General features: G+C 38.7%; 1 protein-coding gene across 2 annotated transcripts in view; it reads left to right on the forward strand.

Moving 5' to 3' along the window:
• The window catches only part of SLC12A1 (solute carrier family 12 (sodium/potassium/chloride transporter), member 1), a 46,591-nt gene extending 35,066 nt beyond the window's left edge, over nucleotides 1–11,525 (forward strand). For both annotated transcript variants that reach the window (XM_009994452.1, XM_009994453.1), the window contains exons 20-26: nucleotides 1,391–1,534; nucleotides 3,421–3,552; nucleotides 3,781–3,892; nucleotides 6,251–6,337; nucleotides 7,508–7,643; nucleotides 9,959–10,026; nucleotides 11,078–11,525. In XM_009994452.1, coding sequence (XP_009992754.1) covers nucleotides 1,391–1,534; nucleotides 3,421–3,552; nucleotides 3,781–3,892; nucleotides 6,251–6,337; nucleotides 7,508–7,643; nucleotides 9,959–10,026; nucleotides 11,078–11,213 — 815 coding nt within the window. In that variant the 3' untranslated portion in view covers nucleotides 11,214–11,525. The remainder of the gene's footprint in view (nucleotides 1–1,390; nucleotides 1,535–3,420; nucleotides 3,553–3,780; nucleotides 3,893–6,250; nucleotides 6,338–7,507; nucleotides 7,644–9,958; nucleotides 10,027–11,077) is intronic.
• The last annotated feature ends 4,777 nt before the right edge of the window (nucleotides 11,526–16,302 follow it).

A 16,302-nucleotide genomic window follows, 5' to 3' on the forward strand; every position in this document is an offset into this window, starting at 1 on the left:
TGTAGACGACCGCCTCGCACACACGAGGAGAGAGCGAGAGAGAGAGAGAGAGGGGCGTGTCGCGCTGCCTCTCTCATGGGGTTCTTCGGCGCCAGTTTTGCATTTCCGGGCTTTTCAGCCAATCAGGCGGGACCTAGTCCTGCCCCTGCTTCTGGCGACGGCTCCTCCCCTGCAGCAGCTGCTCCCCCCCCCATACACACAGAGGGGGTTTCCTGCCATATGGAGACGCCGTTTTAAGTCAGTTTTGTCGGCTGACTCAAAGGACATTTCATGTTCGTGTAAGGAAATACCTGGTCCTTCACACTAATAATGCTGGTTTTCTCCCCCCGGTTGATACCCAGAAGAGATCTGCCTGTTTCGTTGCTTGATATAAGTCAGAAACAGCTCGGAAGATACAGTCATTAGAACACCAGTGAAATTAGAGCAAATACCAACTTTGCATGACTATCATCACATCTAATAATTAGAAGCACATGGCTTTCATGGATCCAAAAGAAATTATATTCTTTTCTGTTGGCAATTGAGAGTACCAACAGAGCTAATAATGTCTAGCTAGCCAGGGTTTGGCTTTTTTGGTTTTGTTTTGTTGGGGTTTTTTAAACAACACATTTTCAATTAATTTACCTCACTTTTGGTCCATGTGTTACTCAAACAAAAGTTTTCCCTATGAAAAAAAAACCTTCTGCAGGCAAATGCCTGGGTCATATTAACATTTTCCATGATAACATGTGGTACTTTTTTTCTCAGCAAAAGTTCAATATTGTCAAGATGAAATTGTTATTTTGTATTACTGAATTTATAGAATTGGTTAATGAAATCTTACACCTTTGCAGCAAATGCTGAAAAAAATAAAACCTTGAAGACATTTCAGCATAGAAACTGATCACATGCTCAGGGTCCTTATATATTTCTGAGAATCTCACTGTCCAAATCTATGTAACCTTTCTGGGGACCCAATGGCTAGAACTCACGACACCTCAGCTTTCTCACATCAGGAAGTCAGCTTTCCAAATATGTTTTTTAAATTCTTGGGGAAAGAAACCAAACAAATCCACAAACATAACTCAATAGTGTCTCATGTGACCATAAAATACAGTAACACTGAATTTGATCTGGAAGAGGAAATGTGAGAGCAGCTGAGTAGCACTTTAGTACACACCACTGCTGTAGGTGTGGGCACCTTAAGTTAGAACTTCCAAAGATGAATTCAAGCTCCTCCTCCCTATTGGTTTGCAAGGATAAAGCATTTTAAAGTTTTTCCTCCCAGTAGTTGGACATTGTGTACTAAGTACCACAACAGCAATTACATCACCGCCATTATTTCAATAAGTGATTTAACTTAAAATTGAAAGTAATGTGTTACTAGTTCCCTTACTTTCTCAATATACAGAGGAATTAGAGAAGCTGGAGCAAGAAAGATTGGCACTAGAAGCTACCATTAAAGAAAATGATTTTGAAGAAGGAAAAAGGGGCATCTGTGGACTCTTCAGAAAAGCCACCACACTCAATATCTCAAAACATGAAACAAAAAAGGGTAAGTTCCAAAATGACAACTTCTCCCTGACCCTTCAATGCATCACATTTTCACTAATATATAAACTGAACTTCGATTCCAAGGCAAAAACTCCGGAACCATGAAGAAGCCCCTGGAACAGGACCTACCCTGTGCAAACCTGTCTTAGTGGCCACAACCTTGCAATGCAGAACAGAGTGAACACCCTCTAGCAAGACAGGGTACTTTGCACGACACAAATTTAACCCCCTCCCCTAATTAGCTAGATGTGCTTCTCAGCTCAGCTTGTGTTGCATTTTATTTGTCAAAATATAGCAAATGGTCACTACCGTTTGAAGAATACAGAGCAAGCTGGTTTTGGTTTTTTTGTGGTTGGGTTTTTAATAGGGTGTTTTCAAATTTTAAACAAGGGGCCCTTTTTTCTCTTCTCTAAAGAAAACATGAACATAACCACAGTAATAGGCACCAAGCAACCTCACTTTACTCAAAATACAAACACAAACCCAGTACCCATCTGAAAAGCAGGTAAAAATAGCACTACTGCTCTATATTCTAAGCATAATTTCATAAAAATGCACAAACGAAGGTGGTAAAAGTACTGGAAGTATATGTACAGCATGCTGTCAAGTAACTAATTAACATATAACTTACAAGTATAGATGACAAAAATTCCATTTCAGATGTAGTAAAATGATACAAAAAAACAGAATCAAAAGTCTCATTTCACAACTGCTAGGCTGTAATGATAATGACCCACCTGAAGCCACACTTGTACACAGACAAGTATTTTCAGAGTTTTCACCTACAGAGACTATTACATCTGGCTGTGAATGCAACTCCCACTGGTATCAAGATGATCTACACACTGAAAACATAAAATGTCATTTTTCTTTACTTGGCAGACTTCAGTTCATTTTGCAGGCTTCAGCAGAATGTATTTTTATAACAAATATCACAAGAATGTGCACCCCTTTTTCAACTACCCTTTTTGATTTAGTCCCGAACAGCACAAAGGAAACACATATTACACACTTCGGCTCTATAGATGAGATAGATGATGTTAATAAATATCCCTGCCTCTCTAGTTTTGCTTATACATACATCCTCTCCAGAGACATTGCATCTTCCAGCACAGATGCTAGAACTGTAGAGAAAAGCCAATAAATGCTTTAGAACTATCCTGTCCACACTCTAGAAATACAGGGTAAATCAAACAAAGCATTTTCAGAACCTTGCAGAACCTAAAGCAGCCTGTCTACCCATTTAGAAAACTGCTCTGACGCCATCTTTTTGAAATCATTGTAAGAGAAACAGTGATAAAGACACAGGCTTCAAAAGATGGCATGAGAGAAGGCAAGCCTGAATACCTTTTAAAGCCAGCTAAGCAAACAGCCTGCATCAAAGTTTATTTTCAATTAACAACTCTCTCAAGCATAAGGAAGTTGCCATGTATGCTTCTGTTCTCTGCCTTCCAGTTTTAGCTTCTCCTATCCTCTCACTTTACCCTGTTAGCTTTCTTTGTCCAACATCACAGTGCATTCCATGGACCTCTTGTGTCTGAGCTTGTAAATGATGCAAAATTATGCCATTTACTTCTGAAATCTATCAGTTGTTTCCAAATTGCTTTTAAAGGCCCCAGTGGTTAACTAAAGCTCCAGTTTAGGTTAACTAAAAAGCTCCAGAAAACAAATAATCAGATAACCCTCTTCAAGATATTATAATCTAGTGAAAACGTATTACACAAGCTTTGATTTTCATACATATTTAGATTTAAACTACAAAAATTATGTCAGAAACTGCTCATTTTCCTGAAGCTTTCTCCCCACTTGGCTGTATAAAACTACTTACTGTCTCACTTGTCAGAAACCCTTCTACAAGTCTTCCACATTTTTTCTTTCTCATTGCAGAGAGCACCATTAACACAATGCAGTCAATGCATGTGGGTGAATTCAATCAGAAGCTGCTAGAAGCCAGCAGTCAATTTAAAAAGAAGCAAGGGAAAGGAACAATTGACATTTGGTGGCTGTTCGATGATGGAGGTATGGAATTCAAGAACAGCAGAGAGAGAGATTTCTGTGTTACCAACTATAAAAACAGACTTGAGAACCTGCACAAAACTATTTTCTCTTAAGATTACATAGTCAATTCTCTGTCTGGCTTAAATGCTTTAAGATTAACTTATCTCCAACACTGCCTAAGTGAAGGATGGAATTGTTACCACACAATGCACTAACTTGATCTTCCTGCAATTTTATATGTTCTTCCAGGTCTAACAATCCTAATTCCTTACATTCTAACTATCAGGAAGAAGTGGAAAAATTGCAAATTAAGGATCTTTACTGGAGGTAAAGTCAATAGGATTGAAGAAGAAAAACTAGTGTAAGTATTACTATATTTGTCGCACTGTCTAAAGCGTTTGAAGTGATGCTGAACATAGTGCAGATACAGCAGAAAGCTGGGAATTTCTAAGCCCAACTGGTTTATTGTACAGTGGGCAGCAAAAAAAAAAAAAATAAATTACATACTTGATAGAAAGGTATTGAGCTTATGGCACAGCCCTCAAGGCTCAGTGTAAATGAGCCACTGTAAATGATTGCCAAAAGAAACTCACATCCAGCAATTTTTACCATTAATAGCTCATATTCCCTTCTCCAAGAAGAGCATTCTGAAGTCTGTAATGAGAATATAATTACTTCTATAGGATTTACATGATAGTCCAGTTAACAGTAAGTGAAACTGCACATGAAGCATCTCATATGCAAATACCATAGACAGATAGCTCACATAAATGTGATTAATCATGGTAAAATGTAACAGAATAAGTTAATAAATTTTAAATCTAATTTTATTTAGCTTTTGTAAAAAAGACTAGATTTCAGAAACACTATTTGCCTTCAAGCAAATGAAAGGTACTATTATAAACTTATTTTCATTATGTCAGTATGTAGGACCTTTCCTTCCAAGGAACTTTACACACTCAGGGCACAGCCATTTCACCATGGAAAGCAGGCCAATCTGGGATGGAGGCCTGGAACTGCTTAACAAAGAGCAGCAGCACCATGTAGGGAGTTAAAAACAAAATAACCAACCAAAACTCCAATGAAAAGCAAAATGGTTGCAAGGACAGGAGGTAGAATTTAGCCAGCATCACTAGGATCACTGTGCCTTGGAAAGACAGCTGCCACAGGGATGCTTCCTTAAGCTTTTGCTTTCACATAAAGCAAACTTTACCCCACTGTGGTTCTGTCAGCTGTAAGGATTATCTTAAAGTTAACATACTTCTGTAGAAGTGATTCACAAGTGTTTGTACAAACTATTCTTATCATTGGGTAAAAAATAGCCTGAGACCTGTACAAGGACCTGCAGGGAAATGTTCTCTGCTCCCTCTCCAGAGTCTGCCCAAGCTTGGTTGTTCAGGACCACACCTAGCTCCTGGATCTAGACAGTCAGGTCACCGGATTTCATTGAGAGGATGCAGGAGGTTTTGACATCAAATGGGATTTGTCAGGACATGACAGATCTTCACAGAGGAGTTCTGTCACCTGTATACACTGCTTATCCTACAAAAGCCAGAGTCAACAGCATGGCCAGTACAGTTGACAAGGACCTAGTTTGTCTCCAATAAAACATTATGTGTACATACTTCTATGTACACACTAGTCTTCCTCAACAGCATATTCAACCACACTCAGAAGCCTTCAGAGAGACAAATCCAAAGGCCAGGTGGCTATTCCATTCACTAGGCTGATCTATTAAAGCAAAATCCAAGTACAATTTAATCTGTTGTATTTCCAAATTAGAAAATAAATTTATCAGGACTTTTGCTAACAAGCAATTCCCCAAATATTAAATCCATACCACAAAAGCTAAGACTTTGCTCTTTTTGGTGTTCAGAACAAGGGTTGCCCAAGGGACATCAAGATTTATCTACGCAGTATGCTGTTCTTATATAATAAAAAGTAGTAAATTCTCAGCTCACAAGCAAATACATATTTCTATCATGATTTGCACTTAGGAACTTCCTGACCTTTGCAAATTCTAAAGTTTACATTTAAAAAAAATGAGGTTAGGGGGAAGAAGATGCAAGCTCCCAACCCTGCTTCAACCAAGAGCAAAACTGACCTAAGTAAACTGTTCTAACCTCAGCACAAACACAGAGTTATAAACTATCCCTGCTGCCAACTGGGTCAGAAAATCAAACCAATTTTTTTTATACAAATATGTAAAGACAACAGGTGAGGAGACCAACAGAAATTCATAAATGAGAAAGATTCTTTAAGTATGACACATCAACCTTCTGGACGAAATTTTCACCAACACAGAGACTATCAGTGTCGTACATACTCCATGCATAGAATTCTGATAATAACAGAACAACGGAAGCCTTCTCTAAGTATTGGATAATTCTGTCCTACTGTATTTTTAGTATTTTTCCTTTATAATTCAAGCTTTTGCAAATACTTAAAATACCACTTCTTTCTGTAAACACTCTTCCCTCTGCTATTCGTTTCAATTTTTTACAATTTTCATTGATCATGAGTTAAACAAATTACACTAAAGCAACCACATCTATCCAGTTCTGTAACTGGAAACTGAAACACTAAAGCATTTAAAGTAATTTGTCAAATAGTTAAAGATAATGAGACAACTGTTTGATATCTTAACTCATTTAAGTGTGCTCTTTGATGCAAAGCAATCAGAAATACAGTGGTAAAATGTTCTCTCCTTTGTTTTCAGGATGGCTTCACTTCTAAGCAAATTCAGAATAAAATTTGCTGATATTAATATCATTTGTGATATCAATATAAAGCCCAACAAAGAGAGGTAAGAAACATTAGCAAAATCCATTATTTAGCAGCTGGCATTTATCAGGAGCTTGTTCCTTTTATGTTGAGCATTAAAAAAACCCAAAACACACCACAAAGAATAACAGTCACTTTATCACAATCATTTGCTAAGTACCTAGAGCAGGAAAAAGAAAACAGCCTTTTAAAAAACTCAAAGGGTAAAAACTAAAGGCACCCTTTTTCTTAATGTTGTAATAAGGCTTAATTTTAATAAAGTCTAATTAGAAACCATACTTATCAGCCACTAATTTTAACAGGCATTTTACGGTGACTTTTCATATCTGTTTAGGTTGCAATAGACTTCCCTTCATCATATTAGTCAGTCAGTCACAGTTCTCTTGTAGCTCACCATCTCTGCCAACTCAGCCTTCTGGGTTTTACCATGAATTCATAAACTTAATGTTTTTATGGACAAACATAATCACACTTCTCGTATCTCAATATTGTAATACTTTCCTATTACTCAAACATAATGAAGGTTCAATGATTTTTTAGAAACTAACTCATCTATAGAATTAATTAAGTTAGTTAGAACTAACTCTTAGGCAAAGATTAGGCAGTTGGGAAACAGTGCTCAAGAAGCTCCACCTCCAGCTGTATTTGTTAGAAAAATAACCTAAAGTCCCTGCTTTCTAAAACATGTATCTACAGAAATCACCTATTTCTTCTGCTTTATGTAGACAAAAATGTATAGCAGGTTGCTCAGAGTACAACTGAATCTTAACTCAATTCATAATATTGCTCCTGGTCTTAAACATCCTCTGAAAATTATCTCACCTTGCTATGCTCTCTTCCACCCTGTTCTTCCCTCCCCTCTTGATAGGTGTAGAGCTATTTCATAGTCAAAGGGCTCCTCCTCTGCACTTAAAGCCTTTCCTCTAAGTTCAAGTGCAATCTCAGGTTAATCCCTGCAACTTAATAAACCAAATGCAGTGTTTAATTATCCTCAAACAACCTTTTAATTATCTTCAAATAACTCAAACTTATTGAAGTGGCACAGATATAACTTGAGGCACAATACAGCAAAGAACACAGATTTTTAATGTTTTTTAGCTACAATGATAGTGGGGCCTGCAATACAGTGTCTGTGAAGTAAGTTAGAGAGTTCATATGCTGCAGCTAGGCCTCCCTGTAATTCCTCTTTCAGCTGGAAATTCTTTGAAGAGATGATTGAACCCTATCGGCTCCATGAAAGCTGCAAAGATATAACAACTGCTGAGAAATTAAAGCGAGAGACTCCATGGAAAATTACAGATGCAGAGTTGGAAGCATTCAAGGAGAAGGTAAAACCTTACCTACCCTTTCTCATCTGTACCATTTTTTACACTCCAGATGTTTCAAGCGATTAGTAAGAAAATGTGAAACACCAGATACAGAATTAGAAACATAGCATGTGCAAACCTGTGTTTGATATTTACTAATTGGATTTATATTGCAACCACTGCAGACGAGTGTTACGGTTGCCTTATTCAGCACTCTGTAAGACCTTGGCATGTTTACAGAGTATTTTCCAGGCTGATGAGCAGCTCTGCCCACATCAGAGCCAGCCATATGAAAACCACCTCTGAACCAGAAGCCACACAGTACTGTGCTGAGCCTGAGCTAGAAATCTCTGCGGGGAGGTTTATTAAATGGCTCCACTGTTTTGGAGCTTGAACCTCTTTAAGAGTGCAGTTCCAAACATTCACCTCTTTGAAATATTTAGAACTGAATCCAGACACTACAACTGGCTCTAGGAATTTTTCCAAAGACAAGATTTAACACGGATTCTTACTTCACTAGCAGAGTGAAGACTAAACCTACCTAGAATGCAGGAGCTCTCCAGCAGCTCAGAGGCTCTCAAAGGCTGATGTTGGCTGATTTACTGGGTGAATTAGAGCCCAAGCTGCTCTTTATTTGTTGGAACACACCTTTTTAGCAATGAGCTGCGAGGCTTCATCAGGCCAGTGCCAAAAGGATACTGCAGACTCCTCCACCTGTAAGAGTCAAGTTCTCCTGTAACTGTCAGAAAATTCATCTAGCAATTTTATTTATGGCTCCTGTTGGACTAACCTGAAAGCACTGAGAGTTTAGTTATCTCCACTTTATGGTGCTGGTAACTTCCTCAGCACTGCAAGGATTGTGAGTCTGAGCTCAGAGCTGCTAGAGGTCACAGCCTGACATATTAACATAAGCTGAAATCAATGGTGATTTAAGAGAACACTGTACACTACCAACTGCAGCAGCTGGGAAGCAGACTGACTGCTCACTGTATTACCCTTTCCAGAGACATGATGAACACCATAAAGTTATGGCAGTCAGCTCTGGGCACAAAACTTTTGAAGTACTCTTAGCATAAATCAACAAAACTTGGCAATCAGAGCCCTTAGAATATCTCTGTATTAAAAAAAACCAAAACAAACAAGCAAACAAACAGGAATATAATTCCAGATATACACACTTGGTGTGCAGAGACAGTGAGGATACAACAGGGAAAAAAACCCAACATGATTAAGCTTGGTCTTATCTAGGTCACTAAGGAACAAGGGAAAAAACCCATAGGTTTAAAGCAACCTGCAACACAAAAATGCCAAATCTCTCTATAAAATAAGAACAGCAACAAAACTTTGGCATACACACCTGGAAAGACATGCCCCTTATCTTCAGAAGTAAGGCAGTTCTGGGAGTTTTATGGAGGACATTAGATCACATTTAAAATCCAACAGAGAAAAAACTGGCAGCACAGATAAAGGGTTATGTTTTGAGACGACTCTCCTGAGAGCAACCAGCTAAATTATTAGGATTCCTACCTATATAACATGTACAAAAAAAAAGCAAAAGTTCTGTAGAGAAGTAAAATTTAAGGTCTGAATGAAGAAAAACCAGCTTTTTACCTTCTCCAGGAAAAGAAAGAATAATTTAACATACATCTACTTCCCATGCTGCAAGCTCCCTGTACACAAACCTGTTCTATTCTGTTGCTCCCTATGACTTAAGTTATAAAAATGTTGAGGGCCTGAGCCTGACCATAAAGTAATCCTGGCTGACTCCCCCAGTAACAGTCATTCATGCAATTTGTACAAACCCATGCAAATGCACAATGCATAAAGCAGCTCGGTCTCACTCCAGACTCTTTATCTTTTGTTTCAGAGGTGAATTTCTGGCAAGGTGCTCATTTACACCCTGATGTTCAGCCCTACCAGCACGGCAGCTGGACACTTACAAAACAGATTAATTAACATATTAATTGCCACCAAACAATAGCACAAAATTCTCCGCATAGCTCCTATACTTGATAGCCAAAGAAATACTTAAAAACTATGCCAGAGCTAGCTCTGGTACCATCTCAGTACAAAAATAATCCCCATCCTCAGGAAACCTTACTCATTGGTGAACACCTCTGGCCCCCACATAACTACACTAATCAAGAAACATGGTTTAGCTTCATATCTTGGCATCTCTAGCATTCTGGACCACTGAGCAGACCTGGATTTCAATGCCAACAAAGCAACAGCAGAAAACGTGCTGGCAACAGGTGAAAGTCCATAAGGCACCAGAAATGAGGATCACTGACTTAACTGTTTGGTTTTTTTCTTTTCCCCTGTTTTGTTTTAATCAGAGTTACCGCCAAGTCCGTCTGAACGAACTCCTACAGGAGCACTCGAGGGCAGCTAACCTCATTGTCCTGTGAGTTGCAAGACTTTGGTTCTAACTTGGAGAATAATCTAACGTGTAAAGGGATTCCGGACTAGTACAAGAGAAACACTTGTGTTAATTCACTGTGGGCAAAAATAATCTTTTAAGTACCTTTTGAAAGATTTGCATCCGGACTAATGGTTCTCTGGGATGACACTGAACATGAATGTTTCCTAGTATTTCTTCATTATTTCTTCTTGTAGAGCTTAAAACAAACCTCTACACATGAACAAGTGTCAAAAAATGTAATCTTTACATCCAGATGTACATGTTAAGTGTTACACCGGCTTACTCAACTGCAGAAAACACACATTTTCCTTTATTTTCCCATAACTAATTAACAAAGTTAAAGAAAGCATTGTTTTGGTTTGCACATAAGAAATGGAGTTGTTGGCCATGACCTACTTGGAACTTGGTAAAACTGATTAAGGATGATGCAACTGCATAAAGAAAATATGCCACCAATAAAATCATTTGTTTAAAAAGGAATTTTCAGAATCAATTTTCAGTTAGAGAAACACTTTTTATACACAGCTCCAATAAACTGCTTAGTATTTGTGATGCCCAGATAAACTCCTTTAGCTCTATTCATTCAGTCTCCGAAAAGGGGGTGATCAGGGCATGTTTACCATAAATTGACCCATACTTTAAAACTCCCATCTCACAATATTTCCAGATCAGAAAATAAACTGATAGACTGTGAAACTGTGCATGTATTGTATTTTTATCCTTTAAAAAATTTTATGTGTGGGTTTTATGACCCTGAAAATGCTTCTTCACCAGTTTAAGGTTACAATCACAGGCAGTCTGTGTCCAGTACAACCAGCCATGTTAATGACACTAACCAGGTGAGCAGGAGTTCACAAGACTAAGGTCTAATAGTAGCTTTGTAAGATTAAAAAAATCATGTAGTCTAATTAAGAACATTCAGAGTTGTAAATGAATAGTCAATGTTTTCTACTTAATACTTAGTGAGATGCATCTTATCAGGGCTATCCCTGTCTTCATCATGTTAACTTTATTTTTCTCTCTGTCTAAACAGGAGCCTCCCGGTGGCAAGGAAAGGCGTAGTGTCTGATTACCTGTATATGGCTTGGCTAGAAATTCTCTCCAAGAACCTTCCTCCAACCTTAATGGTCAGGGGCAACCACAAAAATGTACTGACTTTCTATTCTTAGAAAAAAAACACCAGTGCCTAGAATATCCCTTACTTGATTTCAACATTTTTAATGGCAGTGATTTATTGAAGACACACATAAGTAATACAAATCTAAAACTTAATTGACAGAAAAAGTCTTCGAAATCCAAAACAACAGTGAAGAATTAGACAAGAGAAATGTAAGTAGCCCGTACTGATGTTACACTCCAGTACATCCAAAAGAAGGGAAACCTACCTAGGTCACATGAAAAAGTAAATATTTTGAACACACAAGGAAGAAATTCCACTAATTTAATCAGTTATTGAAAATGCTTTTGATATTTATTCTAGAAAGCCAAAGTCAACTGCTGTAATACAAAAAGCATGACACTTATAAACAAGTACTTCTTTCTAACTGCACTGTCGTAGTTGCCAGTAGATACAACACAGGAGGATTATAATCAAATGCATTAACTTGGGAGAGAGAAAAAACCTGTTTGGTATCCATCAGGTCAAAGTTATAAACTGATGTAATGCAAGTAAAATACCTCTGATGATGTGCAATTATAATACTGCCAAATTAAGACCTATGCCTACAGCAGTTGCTTTTACCTAAATAGTTCTGCTAATTTATATTAATTCAAATGCTTCTAATTAACTGGCAAACAAAAACATTACTTATATAAGGATATCAACTCTGCATGACAAGACTTGATAATGTATTTTTCAAGCTCTGACATGAAACGGAATGTATGATTGCAATAATTAAATGTGTTAAGTAAATGTCACAAAGAAACTAATGAAATACTAAATATTCTGACAATTCTTGCTGTAAATGTTAGGGTTAATACAATCCAACATACTTCGAGATAATATGTACAGTGATTTCTGTGATTAGAAAACAAAAAACTCCATTAGCTAATTAGATGCCTTTGTTTTTGATTTATATAAAACATTTATCTTATTTGTAGACTTTCTAAATAATGTTAATTATACAATAACTTAAAATAAAGGAAATCCATTAAGTTGTGTAATTTTTCTGTTTTCTATTCTGCAACATTATAGTACTTTATCATTTCAGCTGTCAATAAAAGCAGCTTCTCTTTTTAATGGGGAAAGCTATATCCTATGTGTAAGCATTATTTAGATTAAAAAACATTAAGGAATTCAGCTAAATTAATTATTGCAGTTCTGCAACTCCTTTGCAGAGGTCAACTGAAATTCAAGACCCAGGAAAGACAAGGAACCTTGAATTTCACAAAATGTTTATTTTAAAGCAGGCCTCAGCACCTACTTTGCTTCAGTTACTAGAATTTAACTTGCAGAGGATCTAGCATTCCATCTCAAAAAATGACAAATATTTTCTATACATATTTTCCCAAGTTCAACATCAGCAATTCAGCAGAACATGGTAATGTAGCCCAATAATCCATATTTTATTTTCTCCATCTACTAAAGGCAGGCTCTGAAATACTGCTATTTTCCCATAATGTTCTCTCTCCACTCCTTCTTACACATTTATAACCAGGTTGAAGGATCATTTTGAAGTTTAACTGCATGACACACATATCCAAGTTTCCTAGATACCCTAGGCTTCCTGCACAGCTCCAAGTAAACCAAAACATCACATGCTGCACCTGCAAACCAGGGAAGATTATTCTCATCCTTCCCAGTGATGTCAGCAGTGACAAGGGAGCTTGTCAGGTGCTGTCAGGTCCTTCCAACTTTGTAGAGCTGCAAAGTATGCCACCCTTTCCCCCTCACTTCAGATACCATACAGGTATAATCTGCATGTGGTACCCAGACAGTCATGGAAAGAAAAAGAGCCTTATTTGTGCTTCTTATCACAACCTATAGAAGGACTTGGGGGAATTACACACCTACATTAAGCCCTTAAATTACATATCAGTGGATTGTTTCCTAAATATTCCGAAGTACTGTAATTCTCACTCTAAAGGGGACATTGACCCACACTGATTTGAGGGACCTGAGCAGATCTAAAAAGAGAAGGAGCACAATATGAACCAGCAACAGCACTGTCTATACAATTCATACTTTTCTCTCACTAACGCATCATTGTGGGCTTTGCAACAGTAACTCCCAAGAGGTAAGTTTCTGATGAACACCCACCAAAAACTAAATACTGACATAAACATCACTGTAAAACTCTGTGCTTAGACTGGACTGATTAATTACAAGATGTATTCACACAACAATATTTGACTTACAATAAAAAGCACAAACTCTAGGCACAACAGTACTTAACTACCTGAAAGTAAAGTGTTATTTCCACAAAATCACAAGTAATTTCACCACAGCAGTCACCATGGCTTCTGAAATGTGTACATGAGCAAAGTGAAGAGCATACCAATTACTAACTCTTAAATTGCAACTCTGGTTGGAAAATTGTTAGTCCACCCGCCTCCTTCTGCGCTGTGTAACAGACACTTCCACTTTTATATACATTATGCACTTAACAAGAGCTGAATGTCAATCACTATATCAATAACAGAATTCTAATTACAAGTTTGACATCTCTAGAAAAAACATAACTCCAAACTGTCTAGCACATTTTAAGCATATGAACTCTGCAGGTTTATAGAATCTAGGGTTGATTTGATCAGCCATAACAAAAACAAGCAGAGATAAGGTGACCAGGGACATGAAAGTCTGAAATACCATTGCTTTGAAGCAAGAACAAAGAATATTTTGAGTCTTCTTCAGAAGTCTACACATCCTGCACAACTAAGCTTGTGCCTAAGGGCCTGTTAAAATGATCCACTACTGCTCCTCTCATCAGTGAATCTTACCTTTCCCTCCTAACGTTAGAGGAGCTCAAGCAGGTATCAAATAAGGCATTTCATCATAACTCACAGAATTCGCTCTCTTTTAACTTTTTTACAACCACTAGCAAGTTGCCCACCTTAACCATATACCCCCAGGGCATGGTGTTCCATAATGGTACAGGCATCTACACTTAGTGTGCCAGAACAGCAGTCTTCCAGCATGCCTTTCATTTTTTCAGTTCCCATCAGAGATTTGTGTTAGGTTTGTTGTTTTGTTTATTAATTTTAAATTGGCAACTCAATAGTGCAAGTAGAAAAGCTACCTAACCAAAAAGGCCTCACATTCTGAGGATAAAGAGGTGCAACTGCTCAAGCCATTTTGTGCGAAGATGATGCTACTATCATACTTCACACTCAAAGAAATTCTCCAATCAATCATCAGAGACACAAAATGCAAGGCTCCAGGCACTTGCATGGCAAATTTCACCTGTCTTAAACCTCTGCAACTTTCATTGCATCTTTGAAAAGTCCTACCAAAAGCCTTCCTACCTAGGCAAAGTATGACAGAATGGCTGCAAAAGAATGACTGCCCTCCATTCTCAGAAATTATAATTTCTCAGACCTTCCTCATATTTCCCTCCTTTTTCTACAGTTCCAGGTGGTACTTCAAGATCTTTAAGGCAGAAGCAGTTTCAGCAATTGATTAGTAGTCTACAGGTAACAGACAAGGCAGCAGATAACATGAATTAGCACTAAAGATATAGATACAGGGCAAACAGCTATAGAGTTTACTGAGTTATTTAACTCCTCATACCTATTTGCCACATCCCCTCTGGCAGAGGTTCCCAATTTATCAGCAAAGTTAGAAGAGGACTGGAGTAGCCCTCAGCCTCTTCAGCTTGAGCTTCAGTAGTCTCCCTCAAGCTGCTGCATCCAGTCATTTGACCATAAAAGAACTTCAGTGAAGTGACTGAGGATCACTCCAAGATCCTGCTCTCTCTCCCCTGCAACCTGATTGCACCTTTTATCAGAGTGGCAATAGACAATAAACCCTTAAAGTGCTGCAGTTGTTTGCCAAAGGAGTGACTCAGTCCTCAGGTTACAGGTGAGGAAAATCAAGGATTGTTAACACTGCAGTTCAGCATACACTGCTTGAACATCTATTCGTTCTGGTACCTGGTTGGCATAGCCCCTTGGCAGGTGTGTGGCCCATAGAGGCTGCATGGCCAGCACTGCTGAGGGAACACCTTGCACTGGCCTTGATCCTGCCAGGAAAAATGGAAAATGTAGCTGTGCCAGTGCAACAAATACAACAAATTTGAGCTCACATTCTCCACACATAACAAAAGCAATAACCCAGAGTCACACCATTGCTGGAATTTCATCAGAGGAAATTCAGTTTCAAACAAAATAAAGCACTAAGGTCGTTCTGGAAGAGAGTAAAAAGCAATGGCAAAATCCCATAGCCCCCCACACGGTACAGCAAAACAGACCAAAAAACAGAGCTTAATTATAAACAAAAACCTTCCCAGCGGCCTTTTAAATTACAAACCTTAATCACTGTGAGAGAGACAGCTGTTCTAAGTGAGAATAGGGTGGGGAGTGTCTATTTTAAAGCCACAATTTTCTTATAATAAAAATGCTCATTCTAAAACCAGAGTTCCAGTGGGGAGAATTTTATGGATGATTATCCCTGAAAGAAGCTGTATGTTTCTTTCTGTGTACAGCAAAGCAGTTTCCACTCCTACTCTCAATCTAGGTAAAAGGCAGGTAATTTCAGTTCATCTCACTATTACCTTTCAAAGCCAGGAGGAAATGCCCAACAGAGAGCAGCACTAACCAGTCATCAAGAATGCAGGAAAGTTCACCAAGAGACTAGAGAGCAAACAGGACATTCCCAGGACCAAGGTATATTTGTCCAGGCTTTAAGTGTAAGGTTGCTGCTCTGTTGTCAGAGGGGCAAGCGCAGGTTTTTCACTGGGCCTGGTCACTGGGCACAGAGCGCTACGGGAACCCTGAGCAGCCTTTCACAGATGGGATGGCAGGAGAGGGCAGGACCAAAAGGAAAGATGGTGAAATAATTAAAGTATTCTGCGCTGCCTGAGACGGAACACAGGAGGAATTTACACGTTTTCCAATCCGCGAAGGCTGGCACGCAGTTGTTTCCCTTCCCTGAGGAAACCGCTCCTGTCACTGCCTGACACTTCCTGCGGGAGGATGCGGGTTGTTATGCCAGGCGGGCCTGGAACCGGGGGGGCCTGAGGGGCTGGGCCAGCCCGCCCGGCGGGGCCTCACAGGCCGCCCCGGCCCCGCCCGCCCCCCGTGCATCCGCAATCGCGTCCC

Source organism: Chaetura pelagica, unplaced genomic scaffold (assembly GCF_000747805.2).
Source record: "Chaetura pelagica isolate M959 unplaced genomic scaffold, ChaPel_1.0 scaffold222, whole genome shotgun sequence".
Classification (NCBI taxonomy): Eukaryota; Metazoa; Chordata; class Aves; order Apodiformes; family Apodidae; genus Chaetura; species Chaetura pelagica.